This window comes from Poecile atricapillus, chromosome 3, assembly GCF_030490865.1.
Source record: "Poecile atricapillus isolate bPoeAtr1 chromosome 3, bPoeAtr1.hap1, whole genome shotgun sequence".
NCBI lineage: Eukaryota > Metazoa > Chordata > Aves > Passeriformes > Paridae > Poecile > Poecile atricapillus.
In genome coordinates this window covers 93,853,146-93,879,797 of record NC_081251.1, presented here as the reverse complement: position 1 = coordinate 93,879,797, position 26,652 = coordinate 93,853,146, and the positions used below count along the sequence as shown (strand labels likewise).

The 26,652-nt window shown below is 38.8% G+C and overlaps 1 protein-coding gene across 1 annotated transcript in view; it reads right to left on the bottom strand.

Annotated features, from left to right (window-relative positions):
* HHAT (hedgehog acyltransferase) overlaps window positions 1-26,652 on the bottom strand; it is a 146,549-nt gene that overhangs the window by 89,351 nt on the left and 30,546 nt on the right. Inside the window, exon 9 of the mRNA XM_058836721.1 lies at window positions 24,400-24,435. Coding sequence (XP_058692704.1) covers window positions 24,400-24,435 — 36 coding nt within the window. The remainder of the gene's footprint in view (window positions 1-24,399; window positions 24,436-26,652) is intronic.

Genomic DNA, 26,652 nt, shown 5'->3' with positions numbered 1-26,652 from the left:
GTAGGAAAAATTGTGAAAATAATTCAATGTGGAGATGCAGAAAGACAAAAATCCAGCATAATTTTTTCATCATAATTTCCTTCCTATACAACTAAAATACAAGACTCAATTTATGAAAATTAGAGCAGAGTGAAGAAGGAATGAGAGACAGAAATTAAGTGTATCCTAGAAATTTGACATTAGACCGATAATGATGGAAATGGATTTTCTACCCATATGGTAATTATGTTTTTAAATTATATCATAATTATTCAAATGCAACTGACCTTGTCATATATAACTCTAAAGAACTGCATGTACAGTAGAAAGAACAGATTTTAGACTGTTTGCAAGCTGAAAGTTGATTATGCTGAAACATTGCATACTGAGGAATAATGTGTTCTGACTCAGTGAGAATGAGCTGACTGGAAACAAGGTGAGACACTAATTAAAATATTTAATAATATGCTGTGTAGCACTTGGAAATTAGAAAGTGATTTAAGTCCAAAGTGTCATTATAATCAATGTATGAACACATATCTCTTGGGACGTGAACGAACATATAGGAAGAACACAGCTAGCAGTTCTTTATTCTCTAGACCCTTCAGCTTATCCATGAATTCTCCACTGATAAGTCTCATGCTAAAGATTTTTTCTAGCAAATTTCTAGACTTTTCTAAAAAAATATATTATTTTCTTTTGCATATTTGGGAAAGTTACTTTCAAGGCAGATAAATTAACCATGCTGCAATCAGTCTTAAAATGCATAAGAAAATACCTTTCAAATACACAGTCTGAACTAACAGGGTTCAGTAAAGCTTCACATACACTGATGCATGAAATAGATATGTGGAAAGCCATATTACAACAGATACCAAATTAAACAAGATTTGTCATAACTGTCATGATTAAAATGCAGATTCTGTTCTGTCACACAAGAAAGTTACACTGGATGTCATCTTAACATTGTTTTTTCTCTGTAAGTCATGTGTGATTCAGGATACTACATCTATTCAAAACAATACTCAAAAGACCTCTGTTGTTCCCAAGTCAATTTCAAGCACTGGTAAGTGTTCTGTATCTTATTTGAAACAGTCTCTGCTTGTTCAAACATTGTTGCTTGTTCTACAAAAACTCTTATCCTAGACCCATTGCTACAGTATCTGAATGCACCCTGTGTCTTTAAAAAACAAAGTATCTATGAACAAACAAACAAAACCACAAAAAACCAAAACAGAACCTACCATACTCTGTGTCTTACTGTCATGGGGTTACTTTACCTTTAAGAAAGTTAAAATTGCTGGGGACTGCCTGGAGTCTTTTCTCATGACCAATTATCAGTCATTGCTGAGAATTGACAGCAGTTTTAGCCATTAAAAAGGGGGATCAACTTGTGAACCCCACCTTAAAGTGTAAAACCAGAGCCCTCTTGTTCTCTTTGTTTCCTGACTGTGAAGAGTGGTGGAGCTCCAGGCCTCCCATTCCCTGCCCAGGCCATGCGGCCGGGTGGGGGCCGGGCTGGGCCTGCCGTTCTCCCGGCCAGTAGATGGGGCCTGCGGGGGGCTTGCCCCGGGCCAGGTCGGGCCGGGCCGGGCCGGGCCCGGCCCAATCTCTGGCTCGGCTGCAGGTTTTGCTGTAACTACATTCACTAGAAAACTGTCGAGTGACGAAGGAGAGGGGCTCTGGGCCTGCAGCAAGCAGAGACGGTGACCACGCTCCCCAGAGCAGCTATGAAAAACTTTCCATCGCAGACAGCTCCAGCTCCTGCACCTGCCGAGGCCACAGAAGCTCCAGCTCCTGCACCGGCCGAGGCCACAGAACCATCTACAAAAGCTTGGGCAGGATTTTAACTCTTTCTTATCCAGATGAGACTTGCGGATTAATCTTTTCATCCAGAGAGAGAAAAAGAGAGTGATCAACATGAAAAGAGACTTTATAAACTACCAGTGACAAGAAAGAAAAGAAGCTTCAAGAAAGGTAGAGAATTAAGAAGATGCTTTAATTAAGCTGAAATATCTGTCTGTTAAAACTATGGGGATGGACAATGAAGTCCTGAAAAGAACTCCTTTAATTCATGACGGAGTATGGGGAGGAATAGAGTGTTCAAAGTGTAAATTTGAGTAAAAAGTAGAGTAATTATGGTATAGTGAAGTGCTGAGAGATTTGAAGCCTTGAGAGGCAATGAGAAAACTGTTTTCTAGTGAAGCTCACAGAAACAGATGAAGAATACTTTTTGCCTTTGAATAACTTATCCTTAAAAATGCTATCCCCAAACTAATGACCCATAACACATTTCAGAGTGATGTGGAATGGGAGGGGTGGGCTCTGATAACAGCAGCTCTGGGCAGCTGATATCAAAGAAACGGAAAACTATAACAAAAATAGTTTTCTTGTGAGAAACTCCATAAATTAACAGAAAGAAACTTCTGTTTCTCTACGGAGACTGATGAAAAGACTGTAGAAGGAATTGGGACTGTTTAAACCATCAAAGTTCTAAAGTTTTTGTCTCTGTTGTCATGTGAACAAAAGAATGGTGGGCAGTAAGAAATGAAAAGGTTTTTTCTGGAAGTTTATTCTGGTGTTGTTATTATTGTAGTTTGTCAATAAACTTTCTTTATTCCTTTTAAATTTTATGCCTAGTTTGCTCTTGTTTTTATCCATATCTCACAGCAAGAAATAAGTAATTTTTTTCCCCTTTTGTTAATTACTGGTTTAAAACCACGACACTTACTCATCAGAGACATTTTCCAAAATGCATGGACAAAAAGGTGATACCATGGTTCTTAGTTTGGGTAGGTGCTCACTACCAAGGTGTGACTTTATTACTAAATGAATTAAACTCCTGGAAAGATCAATTTCTCAATTTTCATATAGAAAGATTCATTATCTTTGAGGGTTAGGGTTGCTGACCCTGCTTGGCACCCCACATCTTCGCAATGAAATCTTTTGTGTCTCTCAGCCCCACAGGGCCCAAAATTTGAACTTGATTAGTACTCATTAGTACTACATGATTAGTAGAGAAGAAGTATACAGAATATTAGTGGCCCATAGTAGTGAAAAGAATTCAGTATTCAATACCAACTGGACCATTCCTGTACATCATCACACTGTGGCACTCTATCCAGGAACAAAGGTTCTCAGCAAGAAAAGTTCAAAAAGGACAAAGCATTCTGTGAGTGTAACAATAAGGTTTCAAGGACACACTACATTGTGCTGCTGAAGATAGCTAAGCTAGAGACTGTCAAGACTGTCTGCATGGTGTAAGAAGCAATCAGTGAAAAAATACAAAACAATAAACAAAATTAAGCAGTGTTGCCCGAGAATCTAGTTCCAAATCCTGTACTGTCCTCCCCTGACATTTGAATCGTATAAGCTAGTACTTGACTGCACCACAGGAAGAAATTGCTTATTATATTTCCCATTATACTTTTGTAACTATGTATGAAAACAGGGATGTCATCTATAGATATGAAACATTGCATAATGACAGCCTACAAACATAATTTGTCACCAGAGGAGAAAACAAAGATGACAAGGAGGTTGTAAACAACCTAAATCAATCCATTGCAAGGATAATAAGAACCATCCTCAAAGTCACCCTTCCAGGGGTAAAGCCAATTGTTTGTAATTTGTAACTTCATCTAAACACTTACCCTGGGAGGCAGGGAAACATGCATCACCTTCAGCTGCCAAAATGAGCAGAGCTTGCCCCCATTATCCCACCCAAACAAGCCACAGCAATGAGTAACAGTGGACAACCTGCATGAACCATGGAAGTTTACATTTTTAGTGTTCCCATGTGTGTTTGATGTGTACACATAGTTCAACACAGATACTTTTAGAGAAACCTTGAACTGCTCATCCAAGTACAGGAACACTTCCTATAGGATGCCATGGAAAGGCAGGGATGTAACAAGTGCTTCAGGTTGACTGCAATGCCGTGTATGCTGTCTATCAGTACCATGTCTGTTCTAGCCACCTACACAGAGGTTACGAGGTAGACTTTTGGGATGTAAGAAAGAAGACTGGGAAAAATGCTAGGTAGGGCTGATTGGCATGGAGCAGATACTGTAATTAGTTGGAATTAATGGTCATCCTTGCTACTGCCATATTTTATAATCACCATCAAGAATTAGTCCAAGACAGTGGCTAGAGAAGGACACCACAGCACTAAGCAGACAAGCTGAATGTGCAAACCCAAAAGTTAGGGGTGGCAGGAATTACAAAAGTTAGGAAAAAACCAATCTGACTTAGAATGAGAAAGGCAGATCTAACTAATTGCTTTTCACAAGTTTCAGTAATTTTCCTAAGAAGTTTTCATTTTTTAGACAAAAAGCCTCAAATCCTGTGAAAAATCTAAAGCAAATTTTTATATTGACAGCAAAGAGGCATAAGATGGTAACACTGGCTGCCTTAAATTGTCTATCCCATATTAGGGAAACATGGTGCAATGCTTTTTTTTTTTTCCTCACAATCAAAACTTATTACATTTAATTTTTTACAATTCTATTCATTAGATATACACTGCAAATCACATTAGAAAAGTTTGGTATCATACCACAAAAGGTACCAAAGGAGTACTGGACTTCACAGACACTTTAATACAAAAACCTCTAAAGGAACTGAAAGACTATGCAAGTTTCAACCTCTGTTATGTATAGAGTCCATGGTAAAAGCAATGGGTGTGAGCACTCAGTTAAACGAACTCAGGCTAATGCAGTAATTGCTTAAAAGCTCCCTTCTTTAGGATACGCTGGGAAGTTTTAAATGACCAGTGTTACAGTAACTAATAGATTGAGATCCTCACACTAAAAATAATGCAGTAACACAAGACCCATCTGCAGAAAAAATCCTAAATTAACTTATGAATCCTATACAATTCTTTCAAAGCATCCACAGTAGCTGGGGATGCAGGGACAGGGAGATTCCTTTCTTTGTCCAGAAGACAATCACAGGCCAGTGCACTGGCCTCACCATACAGGAATTCTGTCGTAAAACAAAGATTTAGCAAGCAGACACACAAGGTGTCCTAAAGAGCTATCATAATATGTAGGATGAATTGAGGCCCAGCAGTTTGGATGAACAACATTTTTTTTACAGTCAACTACTGGAAAGTGGATACCAGAGCTAAGTGTTCCTGAAACAAAACTATCCCATTGCACCTGTTTGAGAAGACAACTTACAGGCAAAAACCTGGTTTAAGTTCAGATGCAAAGCCATTGACTTCAATGTGTTGTGCTAAGGAAAAAAGAACATCTATAGGCAACATATTACAGAGACTTTTACCTTCACACACAGACATCTATTACTGCAATGTTGAGTAGGGTCATCAGTTTAGGTAAGATGTAAGAAATAGCTGGTCCTGTGTTGCCTTGAAAATCAGGTTTTTTGATATTGTTTTCATAATTTCTAGCTACTTTCCCAATAAAGTAACTATAAACATAAGTGTTTTTACATTCCATTAAAAATATACCTTTTGATGAACATCTCTCACGGCCAGTGTGGTTGAGAAAGTAGTAACCTGACTATCCAATCCCTGATCATTGTCAAAAACCTATAAATACTAAAAGAACAAATAAACTTTGCTTCTTCTTTCACCACACTTAGAGCTGCATCCGTGTGAATCATTTCATGTCCAACAGTGACAGTCCTGCTTTAACAGAAAATGGTGCAAAAATGAACATCAGCTGAGGAAAAATACTCTTATCTAAATCATCAGTAGGAACTTATTTCAGAGTAGTCCTTGAATAACTTGAAAAGAGGCTTTCTGAAGACCTTTTCCAAGCAAAGGTTTTCCTTTACCAGATCATAAAGGTAGGATTGGAAGATCCATTCATTTTTGCCTTTATTTAAATAATTGAGTCTGTCAACTAAAGTGGTTGTGGCAGTCTTCTGCCAGGGCTGAAAGACAGGGTGATAAGCTTCACATAGCTAATTACAGCAGCAACCATCCTAAATCCTCTCAGAATCTGTTTCATAGAAATATCACTTTTCTGTAGAATAATTACCTCTTACATGCCCAATCCTATTCCTGACATGCTTATTTTAATGCTCTGACATTTTAATGCCATCTGCCTCCAAGAAGCCCAGCCTGACACGCTGTCAGAACTCAATCCACGCATCATCTTCCTACTCCCCATCATTTCACTCTTCCCCTGAATTTCTCCAGCGACCAGTGTTATGATTTACCATTTGGCAGCATGAGTTAGGAGGGGGTTCTATAACCAAACCACAGCAATTCTCAGCCTATTTGTACATGTTGAGACTATTGTTTCTGTAAAGTGAAGAGTAATCAAAGCCCATTGCTCTTGGAGGCACCAAACACCTTTAGATCATGTTTTCTGAGTCATTTGTGTATACAACAAGAAATAATGCACAGTCCTGTTTTATCCTCTTCCTAACCCCATGGCAATGGAGGAAAAAATCTCCTCATCTTATTTACCTCCAATCAGCAAAGGGGCAGGTATGACAGAATAATAAATTGCCTGCAGTCAGATGGGACTAGTTGATGCACTTATCTTCCCTAATACCTTGCTTACAGAAACAGTGAAGAGGAAGAAGCACATAGAAGAAGACACCACAGAGACAAAGAATTGTCTCAGACAACTTGTAGAGTAGGAATAGATTTTATTTCCCTCCTGCCCTCTGTTCTGCCTTATTGTTCCCCCATTTTGTATTCCCTGATTCCTTTCCCAGGTCTAGTGATTGACAACATGCATTGTCCATTTCTATCAGGTCTGCAAGGCAGATCACTGCTGCTTCAGTGCTTCCCTCCCTGCAGGTTGTCACTAACAACTTTTGTGAGCTGACATTTCTCACAAAGTCGGCAGAACTGCGCACCGCACAACTGGTTGCCAGGTGCTCATATATAAATATTTAATTGATACCTTTTTGTTTAGTAGCAACAACTCAAAAAAGCACAGATGGAATGATATCAAACCCAGAATAAATTAATAAGACAGATAATGACTAGCTTATTACATATAAAAGAATAAATAATCTCTTTTGAGATCACTTTCATTTCTTTGTATTAAAAAAATGATTAAGCATCTTTACACAAACATTACACCGATTTCTGAAAATCCCAACCAAGATAAATCAACAAAAAAAAAAAAAAAAAAGGAGGCCATGTTTAGCATCCAATGTGCTTCTAAATAGAGTCATTCAGGAGCTTTCATCACTAACATAATTTTGTAAGAGTTAGTACTAAATTGATTACACAGAAAGGGAATCCCACATCTCCTTAATGTTGATCATAAATTAAAATGTAGGGAAAAGAGACATGCTCAACAAAGAATATTGACTTAAAACGCTTCTGTAATTTGTTTCAGGACTACTACCATACACTTCTGTATAATTTGCAGTATATTTTGTTCAAAAGACAGCAATAAATGGGGAATGGTCTTTTGGTGAAAGCTCTCAAGCCTGCTCTGGGGACTCAGCATGCTTGGGTGGCTCTCTGAAACACCTCTGCTCTGATGTAGGCAGTGTGGGGAACAAACAGGAGGAGCCAGAAGTCTCTGTGCAGTTACATGACTGGTGTGCTGTGAGGGATGGATACAGGCTCCTCAGGAAGGACAGCATGGGAAGGCTTGGAGAGGGACTTGTTCCCTGTTAAAGAGCAGCTGGAGCTGATGGAGCTGTGCCTGGGGATGGGTGTCCCCGTTACAGACCTCCCGATCCCACAGCAGCACTCGGGCAATGCAGCATCGGAGTGCATTAATGACAGCTTCCCAACATGGGGAGCCAGCAAGGAAAGATATTCTGCTGGACCTGGTACTTAGAAAGAACTGGTCAGAGATGGGGAAGTCAGAGGCAGCCTGGGCTGCAGTAGCCATGTGATGATGAGCTTCAGGATCTTGAGAGGAGGGACCAAGGCAGCAAGCAGAATCACAACCTTGGATTTCAGGAGAGCAGACACCATCCTTTTCAGAGATCTGTTTATAAGAACCTCATGGGATATAGCCCTGGAGAGAAGAGGGGTCCAGGAAAGCTGGTTGATATTCAGGGATCACCTCCTCCAAGCCCAGGAAAGGTCCATCCTGACAAATAAGAAATTAAGCAAAAGCAGCATGTGAGAGCAAGGAGCTCCTTACTGAACTCAGACATCAAGAGGAGGCTTAAAAGAGGTGCAAATACTAAGTTCATTGTTAGTCTTCAGAGGACTTATTAGCCTAAACAATGGGATATTTTGATTGCTGGTTTATTTTTAAATAATCATTCTAATAAAACTAGGGCCTTCTGCATGCACCTCTGGGCAGACTTTTGCATTGGCAGTCCATGAGGGTGGCATTAGGAGCTAAAATTACATAGTTTTGCATAGAGAAGCAAAACCTTTCTTTCTATAAAACATATAGAAACAGAACAAGGTCTGTTATCTCAACACAAACACGATCTTGGAAGAGACACAATTTCAGGGTCTGAAGCTATATGTTACCAGGACAAAAACAAAACAAAACAAAGCACAAAATGTTGACCCAACATAATGGCATTAATAACTTTGTTATTAGGAGAAAATAACTGTTATGAGGAGAAAAAAAAAATCACTCTAGTCCAATAAAGTGATTTCAGGGGATGTTCAGGTGGAAATCATGGAGAATTTCCTCACAGAAAGAGTTGTCAAGAATTGGAATAGGTTGCCCAGGGCAGTAGTGAAGTCACCATGCCTAGAAATCTTTAAGAAATGACTGAACATGGCACTTAGTGCTGAGGTCTAGTTGACAATGCGGTGAGTGGTCAAGGGTCAGACTCAATAATCTTGGGGGTCAGTTTTTTCCTAAATGATTCTGTGATTCTTAAGGAAGTGAACTAAAATTTACTTACACATATGCACAGTTATTCATGTTACTATGCTTTAGAAAAAGTTATTTCATCACTATTACCTGGAATCAAAATATTAAGTGATAAATTCTGTGAACTGGTGATTAAATATTTAATAACTACGAAGTAAGTCATAACAGTTTTTTCTACTCTGCCCTCAAGTGTCTTGATAGGAGACAGGAAAGGAGTCAGGATACTGTGACCACCCTGCACAGGTTCTGGGAGGTCTGTACAAATTCAGTGAAATGATAATGACCTGATCAGGATGGAGCTCCATCCAGGACACTGAACATAACCAGCACAAAGATATGTCAGCTTTCTGTGATTAAATAATTTGTCAGTTTGATCCCCAGAATGATCCGTGCTCCTACAGCTTTAGCAAAAGCCTGTAACTCCTACACATTCACTTTCACAGCTGAAACATCCTAATGACAGCTGTCATTATTTTTGTAATTTACTTCAGAACTCTTCAGAGATACCATCAGCTGAAGTGAGACACTTCTGCCTGAATATTGCTTTCTGAACCTTTTGTTAAGGTGGAAGAAATTTGAGAATAATTTCAGGCCTTCCCCACTGATTTTTTCTATGCACATACACTTAGTAAAACCTTGTGTCATCGCTCCTAGTTTGAGGTGGACCAAGTTTTTGTCTTTACCCACTTCAATACAAGAGGAGGAAAAAAAAATCACACTGAAAACAGCAGTGTTAGGCACAAAAATAATTTTGAGTAGGACAAAGGGCATATATGGTATTAGACATTTTCCGACACTCCCTTTTGAGCTCTATGCCTCTGAACTTCACACATTTCTCTAAGCACTGCCCAAAAAGCAACCAAGGTTAACATTTTGTAATACAGGCAACTTCCCTCCTAGCACCAAAATATCTTTTAACTTGGTGACATAAATAAGTTCACATCTTCTTTGAGCAATCTCTGTATAACTGTGTTACATCTGCAGTTTTGTTGGCATACACCATAAATCTTTTACACAGACTGCAATCAGAAATTCAGTGAATCATACAACCATTAGGTTGGAAAAGACTGGCAAGATCAGCAAGTCCAACTTTTATTGGACTCTTGTCAACTAAACCACATTGTGAAGTGCCATGTCCACTTGTTTTATGAACACTTCCAGGAATGCTAAATCAACCACTTCCCTGGGGAGCCTGTTCCAATGCTTAGCCAAGCTTTCAGTGAAGAACATTTTTCCTAATATCCAGCTTGAGCCTCCCCAGTACAACCTGCGTGAGGCCATTTCACCTTCTCCTGTTGCTTGTTGCCTGGAAGAGACCAACCCTTGCCTTGCCACATCACCTCCTTTCAGATAGTTGTGGAAGGCAATAAAGTCTCTCCTGAGCCTTCTTTTTCCAGATGGAATAACCCCTGTGCTCTCAGCTGCCCCACATAAAACTTGTTTCAGACCCTTCAGTCAGAGACAATTCAATCACAGCTTTTCACTTAGTTATAGCTGTGCTAACTTGTCAATATTAATTTTTGAGAATCAAAAAAAGAAAAAGCTTGCATATCATATCTACAGGAAAGTACAAATAACAGAAGATTGGTCTGCAGGAGAAATTTCTGCCTGCTCTACAAAACACTTTGTCCCTATCAAGTTTGATCTTTCATACAGAAGTGAAATACTGATGATTTCTATGAAATTTCTTGACTTGAAGTCAGGGCTTAAATACTACCTGTATAAAAAGTCCTGTAGGCAGTGGAAAACCTGCATAAGACAATGCCCTGTACTACCACAAAATAAAAAGGCAAAAACATTAAAAAGAAATTGCAAAATTATTCATCATAACATTTGCTCTTGAGTAATGCAAAGCTCTGATCAGACAGTTCAAAACATCAACAAATCTTTAGTTCTGGAACCTGAAACAAGAGAAGGCAGGGAAAATCTTTCAGAAGTGGGTATCCACCTCTGATGAACCAGGATTGTTACTCTGCCAAAAGTAGAGACAAAGTGATGGAAAACCTGGCAACAGCTATTCTTAAAACCAGACCGAATCCAGAACAAGCAGTACTGTAATAAATAATAGACCACTCAAGGACTACCAGAAGTTATTCTCTTAACTCCAAGTAAGTCAAGTGGCAATAAAAGCATTCAGATAATAGATGTTGTGTTGTATCTAATCACCGAAACAAAGTTAATCCAAGAAAGTAATTTGTTTTTAAATTACTGAAAGAGTTTGTTCATTTAATAAAAACTAAAGAGCACTAACCCTTCCTGCTGAGTTTAAGTCTAATTACTGTTGTGCTAACATAAAGAGAATCATCTTGAAATAATAGTCCAGAATTAAAATACAAATGTGAAGCATTATCACAAAATTTTATCATACTTACACATTTCTTAAAATTGTCTCAGATTATATAAAATATGTATTATCTATTTTAATTGTTGTTTTGTGGGCAATTAATTAGAAATGTAAATTAACCTTTATATGGGTCTTCTTTTTTCTTGTACTTCTAACACTGAAGCCTAATAATTGATGAATATACAACACTGTTTCCTTTCACATTCCTTTTTGTCAGTTCTATAGATTCAGAGGTGGTTGTTCTGTAAAGACCACCCGTATTTTGACAATAGGCTGTATCATCCAAGAAGTATGAAACACTTCATTCCCTACTTAAACACTACTAGGTGTTTAAACCATGAGTTGAAAGATCATTGGAAGATTTTTTAGAAATGCAGGAGAGTATTTTGTCCAGCCATGGCTTGCTACTAGTGTTACAGACAGTTATTTGGAGGCACATACTTTATTCTTGCGGTGAGAATGAATGCAAAATCCCTCTCTATGCTGATCATACAAATATTTGCCTATTGGTTGTCACTAGATAACTAATAATTTGAAATACAATTTTTCTGAGTTATTTTGTTAGTCCAGTTCAAATCACAGTGAGAGGAAGAAATCATAAATATCGTCAAAACCTGTTTCCACAGAGAGAGGGAAAGAGGATAAAAACAGGTTTCCATGGTTACTTTGTTAACCATCCCCATTTTGCTGTTTACATAGTTTATAAACAAGACACTATAAGCAAGAAGAAATGAAATATTTATTAAGATCTACATTACAGAAAGTTCCCACCATATGTCATGTCTGTTTCAACAGCTGCCTGTCCAGCGGAGCCCTAAGACACACTGACATCTACTCACTGCTGGGGCTACCGAGTACATTATATAGGACAAACTCCTACTGAATGTGCACAGAGGAAGCCCTTGACCCAAATTCATTTATTAACATCTCATCGGTAATTTATTTTCAGTAGAAGATCATGCCTTGCCTTGAAACTAATGATAAAAATACAGATTTCTCACATGTAAGTGAAAGCTCTTGCTTGGCTATCAGCTAAAACTTACTGATCATCAAAGGCTGCTCTCCAGCTCTATCCATTTCAACAGTTGCAGTTTTAATCACTTACTTCTAATGCAACAGAAGTTCTTATCTCAAGTCATCAGTGAAAATGAAACATTAATTCTGTATAACAGCACTTTGAAGCAAAAATGTCATCTAGATCAGGTCCTTTTTCTCCTCTATAAAGTTTTATTCTAAGTAGGCTTCTTATTGCCTGGGGGAAGAATGACAAGTAACTTTGTGGTACCACTAGTACTGAGAAGATTCCAGACATGCCACCAAAAGCTCAGAAATTCTATATGGAGAACCCAGCGTGGAAAATTCTGGAGGTATTTTGGAGTTCTTGGTATTTAGATACCAACCTCATTCACTTAAGAGGCAGCACTTGTCCTGAGGTCCCATATGCACAGCCATCACACAGCAGCTCAGCTCACTTCAAGAGTGACAGGTAACAGCAGTCCTACAGTACTGATCTCAACAAAATATGCTAATTAGCATAATTGAATTGTTTAGTTTGTAAAAGACTCTTAGGATAATCAAGTCCAACCACTGCCCCAACACTGCTGAGTCCACTATCAAACCTCGTCCCTAAGAAACATGACTACATGTCTTTTAAATACCTCCAGGGATGGTGACTCAAGCAGCACAGTACAGTCTACTTATATAACATTCAGAGACAGACTTTTTTTTGTAAGAAGCAACATTTCTCCTGCTGTGTTGTAGCCAAAGAGTGTCCCAGAAATTTGTGTAGCTTAAACACTATCAGCCTGTCTACCATCCTCCATGCAAGCTTCTATATTTCACTGTTGCTTTGTGTTGTAAAATCTCTGTCCATGAACACACGCAGAGATCAACTAATCTCTTCTCCATGACAGGATCAACTCTACTTAGGTTACTCTTGAATAATATTTGCCCCTGAGTTATTCCCACACACTGAGGGCATTCAAATGAGAACATTTACCGGAGCAAGATATAGTCTGTTTTGAATCTCCATTTCCATCCATCTAGGAAATATATTTTATATATATACATATATTTCTAATACTTATATATATATATACACATATATATATGAGTAACTCAAAGAAAAACACTACTGTTCTTTACATTCTAATGTAAGTTCCTTATCACTGCTCAAAAAATTGAAGACAGTATTTAAAACAAGTGTGCTTCACTAGTTTCACTAGTAAATGTCCAATACTTAATATTTTCAGAGCAATAGTCTAATCCAGATTTGCAAAGCAATTCATTGTACCAAAATGCTAGATACATTTTAAATAATCTCTAAATCTACCACAACTGTCTCTGAAAGCACTAGGCACATGGAATACTGTTATCCCTACAGCTACAGGAGATAATGTTCATTACATAGCATTAGTATTCACAAAAAATTGTAGAGCAGTTCTTATTACTTATACATCCTGATTCTCTTTACATCAGTCAAGGCAGAAGTCTTCTTTATTTTAATGGGTTTTTTCAAGTCTGGGGTTACATCACAGAACTCAGGCGATCAAATGGCATTTTGCTGTTCACACAGAACAGAGCAGTAGAGGCTTGTTGGAAAGTGGAATCAACTTTTCAAGTATCCAGCTATGTTGCTTGCAAGAAAGTGATAAATCTTCTCCAGGACAAAGGAAGCAAGAACTGTATGACAGCTGACAGCAAGAATTATCCTTTGGTTGCCATGACTTTAGCTTGTTCTTCAGCACTGCATGGAACAACTGCAATTATGTTTTGGTGATAGAATAGGAAGCCTACAGCATGTTATTTTACTCACTTATTTCAGACAGTAAGATAAATAGAAGCCTGAAGCTTTTGACCCCTCATTCCTTCAAAAGCATGAAATCTATGCAATTATTTATTTGTCACCTATAAGATGGAAGTCTGCATGAAATTTTGATTCATATAGCCTAATTTTTTCAGGAGCTAGGAAAGGAACTTTTCCCACCGTAAACACCAGCACACCATAAACAATACGTATTTGTAAAGATGGTAACTTGCATATTTTATGCATGCTTTCTTTATTTTACCTGAGCTGCTTAAAAGATCACTTTTTACTACAGTTTCCTATCTACATGTATAACCCACCTAAATATATGCAATTAAGAGCACACACAGACTGAAATCACTTTATTTCCTTTTTTGGCTCTAAATTCATATCTGCGATAGGACAAGTCTAAATCCAATAGTTACTTCCTGTCCTGTTTTATCATCTGTTCTTGATGTTACATAAAGTGCTTATACTAAACATCACTGAGCTCTTATATAGCATTCTTAATCCATAGATCTCAAAGTACTTTACAAAGGATGACCATTATCCTGCTTCATCTATGAAAAGAAAAAAACACAGACCTCTTCAGGGTGAAATTTGGATCTCACTAAACTCCCAGTCCACAGTGAAGCTGGAATTACACCTCCCACCACAGTACCACTGGTCAGACAGAACAGCATTCATCTCTGCAGATGGATTCCAGAGCCTTGTGGCCACTGGTGGCCTGTAAGTTGCACTCAGCAATTCCATACAACACTTAGGCATCAATCCAGAGAGAATATGGCTTTCAATACGGTATCTTATTCAGTGAGACAATCACTAAAATGCCTCCTATCCCACACAGGCAGTACTTTTAAACAGTGTACTTTGCCCTTCTCCTGCTTACAGCTCTAAACACACCAACATTACCACCAGTGATGGAAATAACTGAGTCAAGTGCTGTGCTTCACCTTCACTACTGAAATCAATAGTGCTTCAGACAGAAACATTGGTACCAAGGTCTGATGCTTCCACTCACATGCCTCAAAGTATTTTCACCCCCACACAGATCCTGAAACTACCTGATCTAGGGGTAACTATGTATGAGTTATCAAACCTCCTGCTTCATCCTTTCCTCTCCTCCTTTTGTTTCCCATGTTCTCTCTTTGCACCTTACTCTAAGTTAGATGTTTCAACCCATACACTGCCTTAACTCTATAAACCCTCCTGTACTATACAGAGAACTCGGAACCAAATACTGGGATAAGGACTGAAAGCAGACTGTATACTAACAAGCACATGGTTTACCAGGGTATCAATCTGATTGAAACTGCCAGACACTGCTGCATGGCCATAAAAGAAGGATGTTCTCTCTCTCTCTCTATTTCAATAATGCATCTGATGTTCTATCCAGATATCATGACATGAAAAACCTTTGTAGTTTACAACTTTGGATTAAATTTCAGGGGTTATTGCTTTGACATGCTGTATCACAACCACCTCAAATCTACTCCTAGACCCTGGCAAGGTGAAGCAAGCTGTGCACAAAGATGTGACAAAGAGCCATGATCTTCATGAAAGGATTCAGAACACTTCAGTCCCCATAACACTCCACACAATAAAGTAGCCAAGGAAGAGAAAGGCATGCAAGCTTCCCTGCCCACAAAGATAAAGGGAATCATTCTTATTCTCTGGTGCTAAGCCAGATAGGTTATTCTGAGCAGCTCTTCCTAGAATCTTGCATATTATATGAACTACCTCCTGTCTGACCTGGTGCTTTCAGGAAGAAGATGTCACAAAAGTAGAGATTGTATAATAGACCGCATCTTCTGGAATGCACATTTCCTAAAACGGGACCATCTTCCAAAAACCAGACGGGCAGCCTGATGGACTCCCATGTCATTCCCCAGGACGTTCTAGAGACAGCGGAGTGCGATCCCCACCCAGGCGCAGCCGGCAGCAGCGGAGCGAGGGCAGCGGGACGCGCTGCGCATCCCGGGGCTGTGGCAGGCAGCCGCTCCCGCAGGGCCCCGCCGGCCCGGGCCAGCGGGCGGGCCAGGAGCGCCCCCCGGCGGCACCGGAGCCGCTCCTGCCCGGGACCGCGGCTCCGAGCCCTCCGCCGGCACCCCATCGGCCGCCAGGCACAGAGGGGAAAGCCATCGGCACTGAGGGATTTATTTTCTCCCGCACGCCGCAGGGAACACAGAGCGGGAGGTTTGTCACACGGTCCTTTCCCGGCGCGGGGATGGACAGGAGGTTCAGAGCAGCAGCAGGGCCGGCGACAAAGATTCAGAGTCTGAGGCGTGTGCTGGCTGCGATGCCATTTACTGAGCTGCAGACAACTAATTTACCAGAAGCTGGAGTAGAAGAGAGTACTCTTCTCATACTATTTTTTCTGTCTCTCGTCTACATCTTAACAATTCCACTTTGAAGAGCATGTGGGTTTCTGCAATACATCTAAAACATAGAAGAACTTTGAGACTGAAGTTTATACCAGGCCCATCCTCCTATTTAGAAGCTGTAATCATGTCTCTTAGCATGCTAAAGTACAAATACGGACCACAAGAAGAAAAAAAAAACAACAAAAAAACCAAAACATTAAAGGGCTAAAAGACCAAAGAATTAGCTAAAGAGCAAACCAAGTTAAGCAGATTTCTGTAAACTTGTGCTCCAGGTCATATGAAAATTTACACATGCTTGACTTTAACTAGAAGTGCTTTGTGGAAGTTGACAGAATACACAAAAATATTGCTTTCATAATGAATATTTTTTATATATTCACTTTTGTGACTGAAATACTGATTGCTTCATGTATAAAAGAGTCCCCCAGACTGAAATCACATGTAAACTCCAGCCAAATTCTGGCACTTAGGGACAAAAGGTTCCTGTGACATAACTTGCTGGACTACACAAAGAATAAATTCAGAATCCTTAAAATCACAGGTGGTTTAAGACTGCTGGGCACACACTTTCTTCCAATACCCTGAAAATGCAACTTTGCAGCTCTGTTAAAATATTCCAAAATATTATTTAAAAGTAGCATGAAGTGAATCTTTAAATACTTCATGCTTCACAGTGTATTTCTTACTCATAGATAGTAACTCAAACACCCTGCAATGAAAATAACAAACCGTTTAATTCATAGTTGCAACACATAAACATGATGAGATCTGTACATTGTTAATCCCAACATCCTCACTTCAACAGTTTAAGTTAAATGTCACATTTACATAACATTTACATAAAGATTCAGTTTTGTTTATACAAACCCCAGCCTTATTTTTGCAACATGCTTGATGCTAATTCATTATGTAACAACAGATTGTTTGCTGTTTTAAACAAATAAAAGGTTTCTTTCTGAGAAGGTGTTTGAGAGACTGCAATTCCTCTGAAGCAATTTAGCACCCAGGCTTTATTATTGTTCCATCAAGTTTTTAAGGTTGGCTTGTTTTAAAACAAACAAGGTATCTTGGACACTGTCCCACTCTAAGACACCTCCACTGATTTTACATGTCATGGTCACTTGTACAGTTCACACTTGTACTCAACATACACAGAGGAGAATGGTCAGAGCCTCCCAATTCAATCCACAGGAGTTTAATTATAGACTTTCAGAAGTGGCCACGTTGGTCTTGAAACTGGAACATTTTAGAAGATTCCAAGCACTATCCAGCTTATTGGGTTTTACGGAGGTTTTTGGGTGGGTTTTTTTACTAATATCACTTAACTCTTATCATTGCTTTCAACAGGAACATATTTAGACCAGTGCTGACCCATTCAAAAATTAGAAACAACAGCAAACATTGCAAAACTTCCAGTGCATCTGGAAGAGCAGAGCTCACAGGAGTCTGCAATGCAGCATGCAGAGGTCTCCATGGATGGATTAGTTGCTATTCTCTTCTGTTTTGAAATTTTAAAATTATTTTTGCAGGAACCCAAATCCCCATATTGAAAGAAAGAATTCCCTAAGCTAATACCACTGCCTCTTCACAGCAACGAAATTAATGCTTTAACCTTAAAATGACATATAAATTAGACATAAAGCCAATTCAATCACATCTGTTGATTATTACAATTGTGTTTATTACCAACAAGAATATGTATTTAGGTTTAATATATGCTAACAATCACAAAATTTCAAGTAAGTCCCTACAAAAGCTGTCTCCAGCACATCACACCACATTACATCAGAATATTCCCAAAGATGGGAAGAATCATCTTTTGTTCCTCTTAGCTTCTTGGCTAAGGAGGCATTATTTCAGTGGGCTTTCTTTTCCAAAGGGATGTTTTTGTACCACAACCTGGAAACAGCCCATTTCTGTGTTAGTCTGCTCCAAAACCTTGTATCACAGCCAGACACTCTTGACTGAAAATACTGCTTCTGCTAACTCCGCTAGCTTTATCTGAAATGTTCCAGAGGAGTACAAAGATCCCAGGAATTCAAGACTAGTGAATACTTTCTAGAATCTCATACCCTGCAACTCTCCTTGCTTTGCTTAAACACTAGGGATTGGAGGCAGAAATGACCCAAAAGAGAATTCAAGTACAGCTGTTCCACATGTTCTACACAGTGGTCCTACCTGCATATGACTGACAAATTACCAGCATCACTGGATCCTTCCTCAGGAAGCCTATCAGTAGATTTAAGTGGAATGATGCAATGCATCACTTGCATCATTGGCAGTTTTTACTGTCTACATTAGTTTGATGATTACAGAGATATAAATTGTTTTCCTTCATCCAGACATTTCTGCTTACTCAATAACATTGTGCAAGCACTACTCCAAGTGAGAAAAATTAGATAGATACATAAAATTGAACTAGACATACCACAGGTTATATTAAAGAAAAGAGTATTTTGTTATTCAGCAGGTCTCCCATTGACACAGGTACACATAAAAGTCAAATAGATCTGCTCCAACCAGCCATTCCGGGACTTTCAGGGAAAGCAGTACAAAGCTTTGGCAATACTGGATAGGATTAACCTTATTTGGAGAAGACCAGCCAAATCCATACAATGCAGAAAATGTTCTGTAGGTTACCACGTTTTCCTCAAGGTGTCTGAACGAAGGTAGGTACAGCACTGTGGCAACATTTTATGGGAAAAGGCTGACTAAAATGTCAGAAGAAATGAGATGTCTGAAAAGAGAAGTTCCAAGGGTAAAAACTACTAAGGAACTATGAGGTGACAGCATAGGAAGACAAAGTTGGTGGACTTGTATCCACACCACCTACCAGAAACAAGTGGTCTGTTGGTGCAAAGGTCCCCCAGAACCATACACAGATTTTGCTTCTTGGGAAAACACTGTGGTTTGCTTCAGAAGACAGCTTGGGCACACTGTTGTGAGAACTGGGACTGTTCAGCTTAAAGAAGGCTCTAAAGAGACCTTACTGCAACCCTTCAAGATATAAAAGGGGCTTATAAGAAAGATGGGTACAGATTGTTGAATAGAGCCTACTGCAGTTGGACAAGGGATAATAGCTAGAAGAGGGTAAATTCAAACAGACAGAAGAAATTTTTTATTACAATGAGAGTGATCAAACACTGGAACAAGTTGCCCAGAGAGGAAGTAGATGCCTCATGCCTGGAAATATTTGAGGTCAAGCTGGACAGGGCCCTGAGCAACCTGACCTAGTTGAAGTTGTACCTTCTCATTCCAGGGTAAGATGGGCTATGCAATCCTTAATGGCCCCTTAAGAACAAAAACTATTTGGTTCTATGACTGCTGTGTATGCTTTAAGGATCACTAGGTATCCAGGACACAGAGTGAACCAAAAAGACAAATTTCTTGACAAAATGAAGAAAAAAGAATGCATCCTTCTAGATAGGTTAGATAGGATAGCTAGTAGTTTCAAAGGCAGAGGTATCTATCCACATACCTTTATCCATGCTCCTGAGAAAAGGGGAATCTCATTAATACTGTACTGTCTATCCCAGCTACAACACATCAGATGATCAATGGTATTTTAGGGGCAGCTACATTCAAAAGAGCAGCAGAGACAGAATAGCATGAGCAGTGGTATTTGGTTCCCAAGAGAGGGCCACGTGTTACACTGAACCTCACACAGAATCTGTGTCCAGCTGTTGGAGCCAAGAATTACCACTGAGCCTACCTAGCAATGGAGTTAGCAAACTGCTGCAGCATATCTTGACTTTCCAAGACTTGTATGCATTAAAGAGAAAGGGGAAGCTCTGAAGTCTGGGAGTTGTTATTGCAGAAATTTTTGGGTGTGTTGGGGTTTTTTGGTCAGTTGTTTTTGTGGGGTTTTTTTCAATACAGTGATAAAAAGATCTGCTTGGGTTTCTTTTAAAGCAGGAGCATAGATTTATTTGGCTTGGGACAGCTTGAAGATGTGGGATCCCATGGGATTCCACAGCAAACTAATACAGGAGTTGAGCCAGAAGATGAACAGATTTTTCCATTTCTTCTTTCACAGTCATACCTTAGTTAGAACCATAATCCCCCCTTTCACCATGGCATCATTTTGACCTTACACAGAGGTGTCCTCTTCCTAACTAAAAATCAGTAGAGGTTACCATACAGTAGATTTTGATCCTCTGTGCCATGCTTTACCTGAGAAAACTATTAAAGTGGGTGATTTCCAAGTTTTGTACTCAGAGTACCTTTGCATCCAGGACTAAGCTAACCCAAACAACCTGCAACTCTAAACAAGCTAAAGTAATTGCAAACCATGGGGTGAGCTGAGAGCACTGCTAACAGATGGATGCCTTTCGGAGACACTGGGGGTGCATGGTCCTGCAGCTCTCTTCAAAGCCAGATCTGTACTGAAATGAGTATGATTCACACTTTCTCAAAGGCACAGCAGAGCTGAAAGCATAGAGATTTTTCAAAAGAATCATGCCTGCAGGAACTGTCATTCTTCCCCACTGTCCTCATCAGTGCTGTCCTAAAGGAAGCACTGTTTGGCATCAGGACTGTAAATATTCCCACAAGTTCACAATTTTATTTCATCCAATGCCCTGTTCTCAGCACTGGATGAAATGCCTAGATAAAATAGCTTCAGTGAGCAAAGAGCAACAGGCACAGCCTCTCTTACTCTTTCTCATCTAAACTGCTATTTCTACATATTTTTTAACTCTTAACACCTATCTATTCTCCATTCTGAGAATGCTCTGATTTAGGAGAAGGGTTGTTTTTCCTGCAGTCACATTGGAAAAATATTACTACATTTGTATAGTACTTATGTGATTTAAATACATGGTTAATAATTTTGGTAATCCTGAAGTATTAACAAACAAGTTCTTTCATATCATTGTGTGAAAATACTGGGAAAATAACCTTCCAAGTATAGTAGTATATTTTCCATTACTACTACCAAACCCCAGTTTTCATCACAAAAGTACTAATCCTTCCCCGATGAGTTTCCAGAACCCCTGCCTCAAATACAATGGTATACCTAATAAATGTACAAAACCCAGATCCCCACATACTCAATTGCACTTTACTTTCATAAATATACGTTCCATGACATCACTCGATTTTAGCCTGCAAGCAGAGTTGAAGCCTGTAGTTGCAGAGTCCGGTTCAGTCCAAGTCAGTAAATAACACATTATTAGCCATCACAATATAATATGTACCTATCCATAGTACATTTGAAAATACGAGACTTTTAAACTTTTTCAAGCTATCTTAAACTGTGCTTCTGATACCATTTTTAAGACAAAGATAGGTGGACAGAAATTATTTTCTAGTAGTTTTTTACTAAGAACACAGAAAAAAACCTGTGTAATTGTAATTACCTGTAATACTTTGTGTCATACTTCACTTGGGGAAGCCGCTGACTGTGTATACCAAGCTAGTACATACAGTCCTGGTTCCTTAATTAGCATTTAATTAGGCAGATTGTCCTTTTAGCAGAGACTATTTTTAGTTTTGTTGGCCCCACACTTTGTATTTGCAAGTGCCACACTGTTCCAAGGCTGGGTCAAGTTGTTATACTTAAAACAATATAATTTATTTTGCATTTCAAATCCCACCTCATAAGACTTTTAATGCTTTGTGCAACTCAGGCTTGTTTGGGTTGAGGTTTTTTCTTTCCTACTGTTTTACTCCACACAGAAATGAAATTGTGAAGAGGAGAGTATAACATGTATGACAGATACTTTATGAACAGAGGAGATAAAGTGCACGCTCTCGGGAGCAGAGACTGTCTAGGCAAAAAATGTCAATAACCTACTAAAATTCACAAGGCAGACCAACAGAAGATACTAACACCAAGTCTGTTTCCCACTCCAAAGTTACCTACTAAAAGGAATTTTTTTTTTTTTTTTAGTTAAGGAAACACCAAGCAAAACTCATTCTGGTACAACAGAAGAGAAAATTACTTCCTCCTTAGCAGCATAGTTACAGAGAAAGTAGATGATGTAGTTAACAGAGGTAGGTAACAGGCTGAAAATGTCCAAGCTAAGGCTAGAAGACAAACTGCACAGGACACAGCTGGCTTTGAAAAACTCATACATTTGTCAAAGATGACATTCAACTCATGTCAACCCCATGGCTATTTGCAGTCCAGGATTATACAAACATACAACTTCAATACTGCATCTCCTTAGGATGTAAAGCTGTATGTATGAGATAATATCTTATTACACCTCTTGTACGAAGCAAATGAAAGTATTTTATGGCAGAAGCATTAGCAGGGGCTCAAACTTAGTAAATCAATGCTTACCATGATTCTACTCTTGGTTAAAGTAATTGTACCCATTCCCAGAAGACCTTCTTGGACACTGTATTTCTTCTATAAAGTAGCATCTTTAAAACTGTATCTCAACATGATTATTTCAATTTCTTATATAATTATTTACAAACAAAATCTGCTTATCAAAACATAGATGTAAGTGATTTTGTAGAACTGATACCAGAACTTATATATTCAGTTGTCTAAGAAGTCTAAAAGACAAGTACATTCAGTAATATTGACACTATGCCTTTAATGTAGGGAGCTATCTGTCAAACATTGTAATGTTACACAGAAAGTAGAAATAGAAAAATAGCCCTAACTTTACAAAGCCTACAGCTCAAAGTTTATGAGAGTGGGTTGGCCTGTGCAACCTTATAACAAACCAAATTTTCCTTGTGACCTAGGCTTGTATGATCTCATATCTGGTGCCAAAAATCACTGCATTAAAGCCATAAGGACTCATGTGTGAAGGCTTAAGACAGTCTTTATCCAGGAAATATGACAAAGTAGCCTAAAATAAAGAGTTCAGCAGCAAAGTAAACACAAGGAAAGGCTGACACCACCTGATCCTTATGGTAAGACCCAAACAGCATACTCTGGTTCATACATACTGGATTCATTCTTCCAAGACAGAGTTCGTCACTGATAGACATTTCAGTGGATGAAATAACTGATAGAATTAATTCTCTAGTGCCCAAAGGCCACAAAAAAATTAATCAAAATACACACTACACTTCTTTGCAAAGAACAGTAGATGGTAATAGGTATTTTATTAAAAATGAAGGCAAACACATTATTGGTGAACTTCCATGACTTTGCCCACACAAAGGAACTCGAGACAGCAAAAAGTTTCTCACTCTAGAATTCAAATGCATTAGTCTGCCTTTTCTTGTTGAAGTGCCCTGCTTTAATTGCTTCATCCCCCTAAATATCATCAACCAAAGCACTCAAACAATGATTCCACTTTCCTTATTCATCTTCAGATGATAGTCCATTGCATGTGTTGAATAAATTGGTTTTTCTATTGAGAATAGAAGACTCCCCTCCACGTTCCAAATTTTCTATAAAATTCAAGCCCTTTTTACAAGGTATGAAGGTACTAGAGTTACCAGTGGAAAAGAGTTTTTAAAAGCATTTCTTCAGTACAAAAAAAATTAAGATTTTCACAGCCACTGGAATGTCCTGAGTCAAGTTTTCCTGAAGAAAACTTGACTCAGAAATGCTACTTATAACAGAAATGCTTTTTAACATGTTTCTTGGTTTTTGCTGGGATAGGGTCTCTTTCCTTCAAAGCAGCTAGTAAGGGCTGTGCTTTGGACTTTTGCTGAAAACAGGGATGCTTTTGTTCCTGCAGAGCAGCACTTACACACAGTCAAGGCCTGTTTATGTCCTCACACCACTGAGAAGTAGACTGGGGATGTGCACAAGGGGAGGAGAGGGAGGGGACACAGGACAGGGCTCCAAGAGATATCCCATGCCATATGGTGTCGCACTTGGCGTATTAAGCTCAAGAAAGAAGGAAGCAGCAGGGGGATGTTCCGAGTCATGACGTTTGTCTTCCCAAGTCACCATTACACATGATGGAGTGAATTAATTCCTCGTTTTGCTTTGTGTGTGGCTTGGCTCTTACTCCCCCTATTAAACTGTTATGTCATCCCACAACTCTACTCAGTTTTACTCTTCCAATTCTCCCCCATCCCACTGCAGGGAGTGAGCATGCATGGGGCCTCGCTACCAGCTGAGGTTAAACCACAGCAGTATAGGAGTGCAGTTCAAAGTAAGTTTTAGCTTACCTGACCAGAAAGCGATGCAGCCCAACGTCAAAACTTCTGTAAGAAAAAAAAAAATATCCACCAAATTTTAATAATTAAAAAATACCACTCTGTTGAGTATTGCACAAACACTTTTTTGTTTCAAAACAGCAGTACCAAATATAAAGTTACTAAATAGACAAAGCAAAGAGCAAAAGTGTAACACACAATTTCCTTTCTGTGATGACATGAAATTTATGGTGGTCATAGTGAAAAGATTTAGGTGCATGTTATAGAGCTCACAAGTCTCTTGTTGGAGTACTTATTCAATAAAGTATTAACATTCAAAGTATTATAACACACAAAGCATAAAATGTGTATATATTGTTACTGGAAATAATGTAAACATCCCAGTCACCAGCACATTTTCCGTCATATACAAGTAGATCCTCTGTGCAAAACTGCTGTGGGAATCTCTTTCCCCTTTTCTGCTCTGTACTGCACTAAAATGTAAGGGACTGCTGTGAATTCTCTTCACAATAAAGATTCATTAAAAAAACCCTTATGTCTCCTTCAAATATAGAATTTTCAAGAAGCAGAGCCTTGCAAGTGCTCCACTTACATCAGTAAGGAAATTAGTTTTGAGGACTTCTGACAGTAAGTACAAGTTAGATCACATTAAATTACAAGAACCATGTCTGAAATCTTCAGCCCTAACAACATACATTGACAGTAGCTGTCAGCATTTCTTCCCCTTTTCTGGTTCCTCCATTCCTAAGATAACTCAGGAGAATCAAGCACATGAACAATGTACTAGCAAGTCCTTGACACTACAGGGAAGTATCTGCTGATTTGAGACATTTACCTAATACTTGAAGTATGTGCCAGCCATATGGGACTGTCCATATAACCTGAGATTAGCTGTGTGCATAATAGCACAGGTGGAAAATGCAAGTGTCTTATTCCCAGTACTGGACTTGCTCTGGGATGGGCTTATATTTCACATACACAGAAAACATATTGGCATATACTAAGCTCTTGAGCATTCTGTTCAAAAAAAACTAATTGGTCATTTTGAATACAAGAGTTTTATTTGAATAGTACCGCTTCCTGTGTGCTGCCTTCTAACTGAAAGAGAAATCATCAGATTGTTAATGGCATCCTCATAACAGCAGACAGATAATGAGCTACAGAAATTCTAGGAGTTAACAGGGAAAGAAAGTCCACTTGTTCAGCAGGGTAGAGAGGAAAGCAATGAATTTCCCACAGAGAAACATCCTGCCAGAAACATGTACCTGGTGATCACTCAACCTGTATTATTCACCACCCTTTCCTGAAATGATTCCACCTCTTATATTATTGTTATATTACTGTGTAATTAAACTGCATTAAGAGCATCCAGTTATCTTTCTGCGTTCCTCCTGCCTGGATACGTACTGTATTTTGGTTTCCTCTCTTCACTAAAATATTCTGTGTTGTACAGACAGTTTTCTGTGTTGGAGCTGGACACAGTGTGTATTTTTATCTCTGAAAACCTTTTATTCCTAGGACCAAACACTCAGAATGTTTATGCTGGGACAGGGAGAAAAAGAAACCTGCATGGTTTCAGGAGAGAGCTGTATGCAAAGCAGCCACCTTGCACATCTTCAGCCAGGCAGGCTGATCTTTTCAAGTTCTCCCAGCTGCTCTCCATGGCAATCACCAAATCTGCTACAGTCTCTCATGGGACACACACAATGAGCCTCTTGTAGACAGGGATGTGGAACTTAAAAATATCACTGCTTTTGACACTGAACCAAGAGCCAAAGGACTTAGCTTACCAAAAGGATTAAAAGTGAATGGGCCTGCTAACTTGAGATATCAGAGCTGAAGAAGATCATAGACAAAGCTGAGGCAGAGTGGGTTCAGATGGGGAGGAAAGCAAGATAGTTTGATGCAGATGCTATGACATGCTATTTTCACCTCATTTTTCACTCTTTCCAAAACATTATTTTAAAAGCATCTATATTTATATAAAACATATATCTAAAACATTTGCTATTAGAAAAGTTTTGTTAAGTTTATTTCATAGGAGCTTTAGCTATTGGATATTTTGTGGAAATATTTTTAATAAGTATTAAAAATAAACATGCATAGAACCAATTTATTAGAATAAATTACAAGAAGGGATAATTATCAGAGCCTCACTAGATGTAATTCAGCATACATAGACAGCGCCCATTATTCCTAAATTTGATTTTGTACTGATACATTTCGACAGTCTACCTGAGGTCCTGAATTCTTAACAGTGTAAAC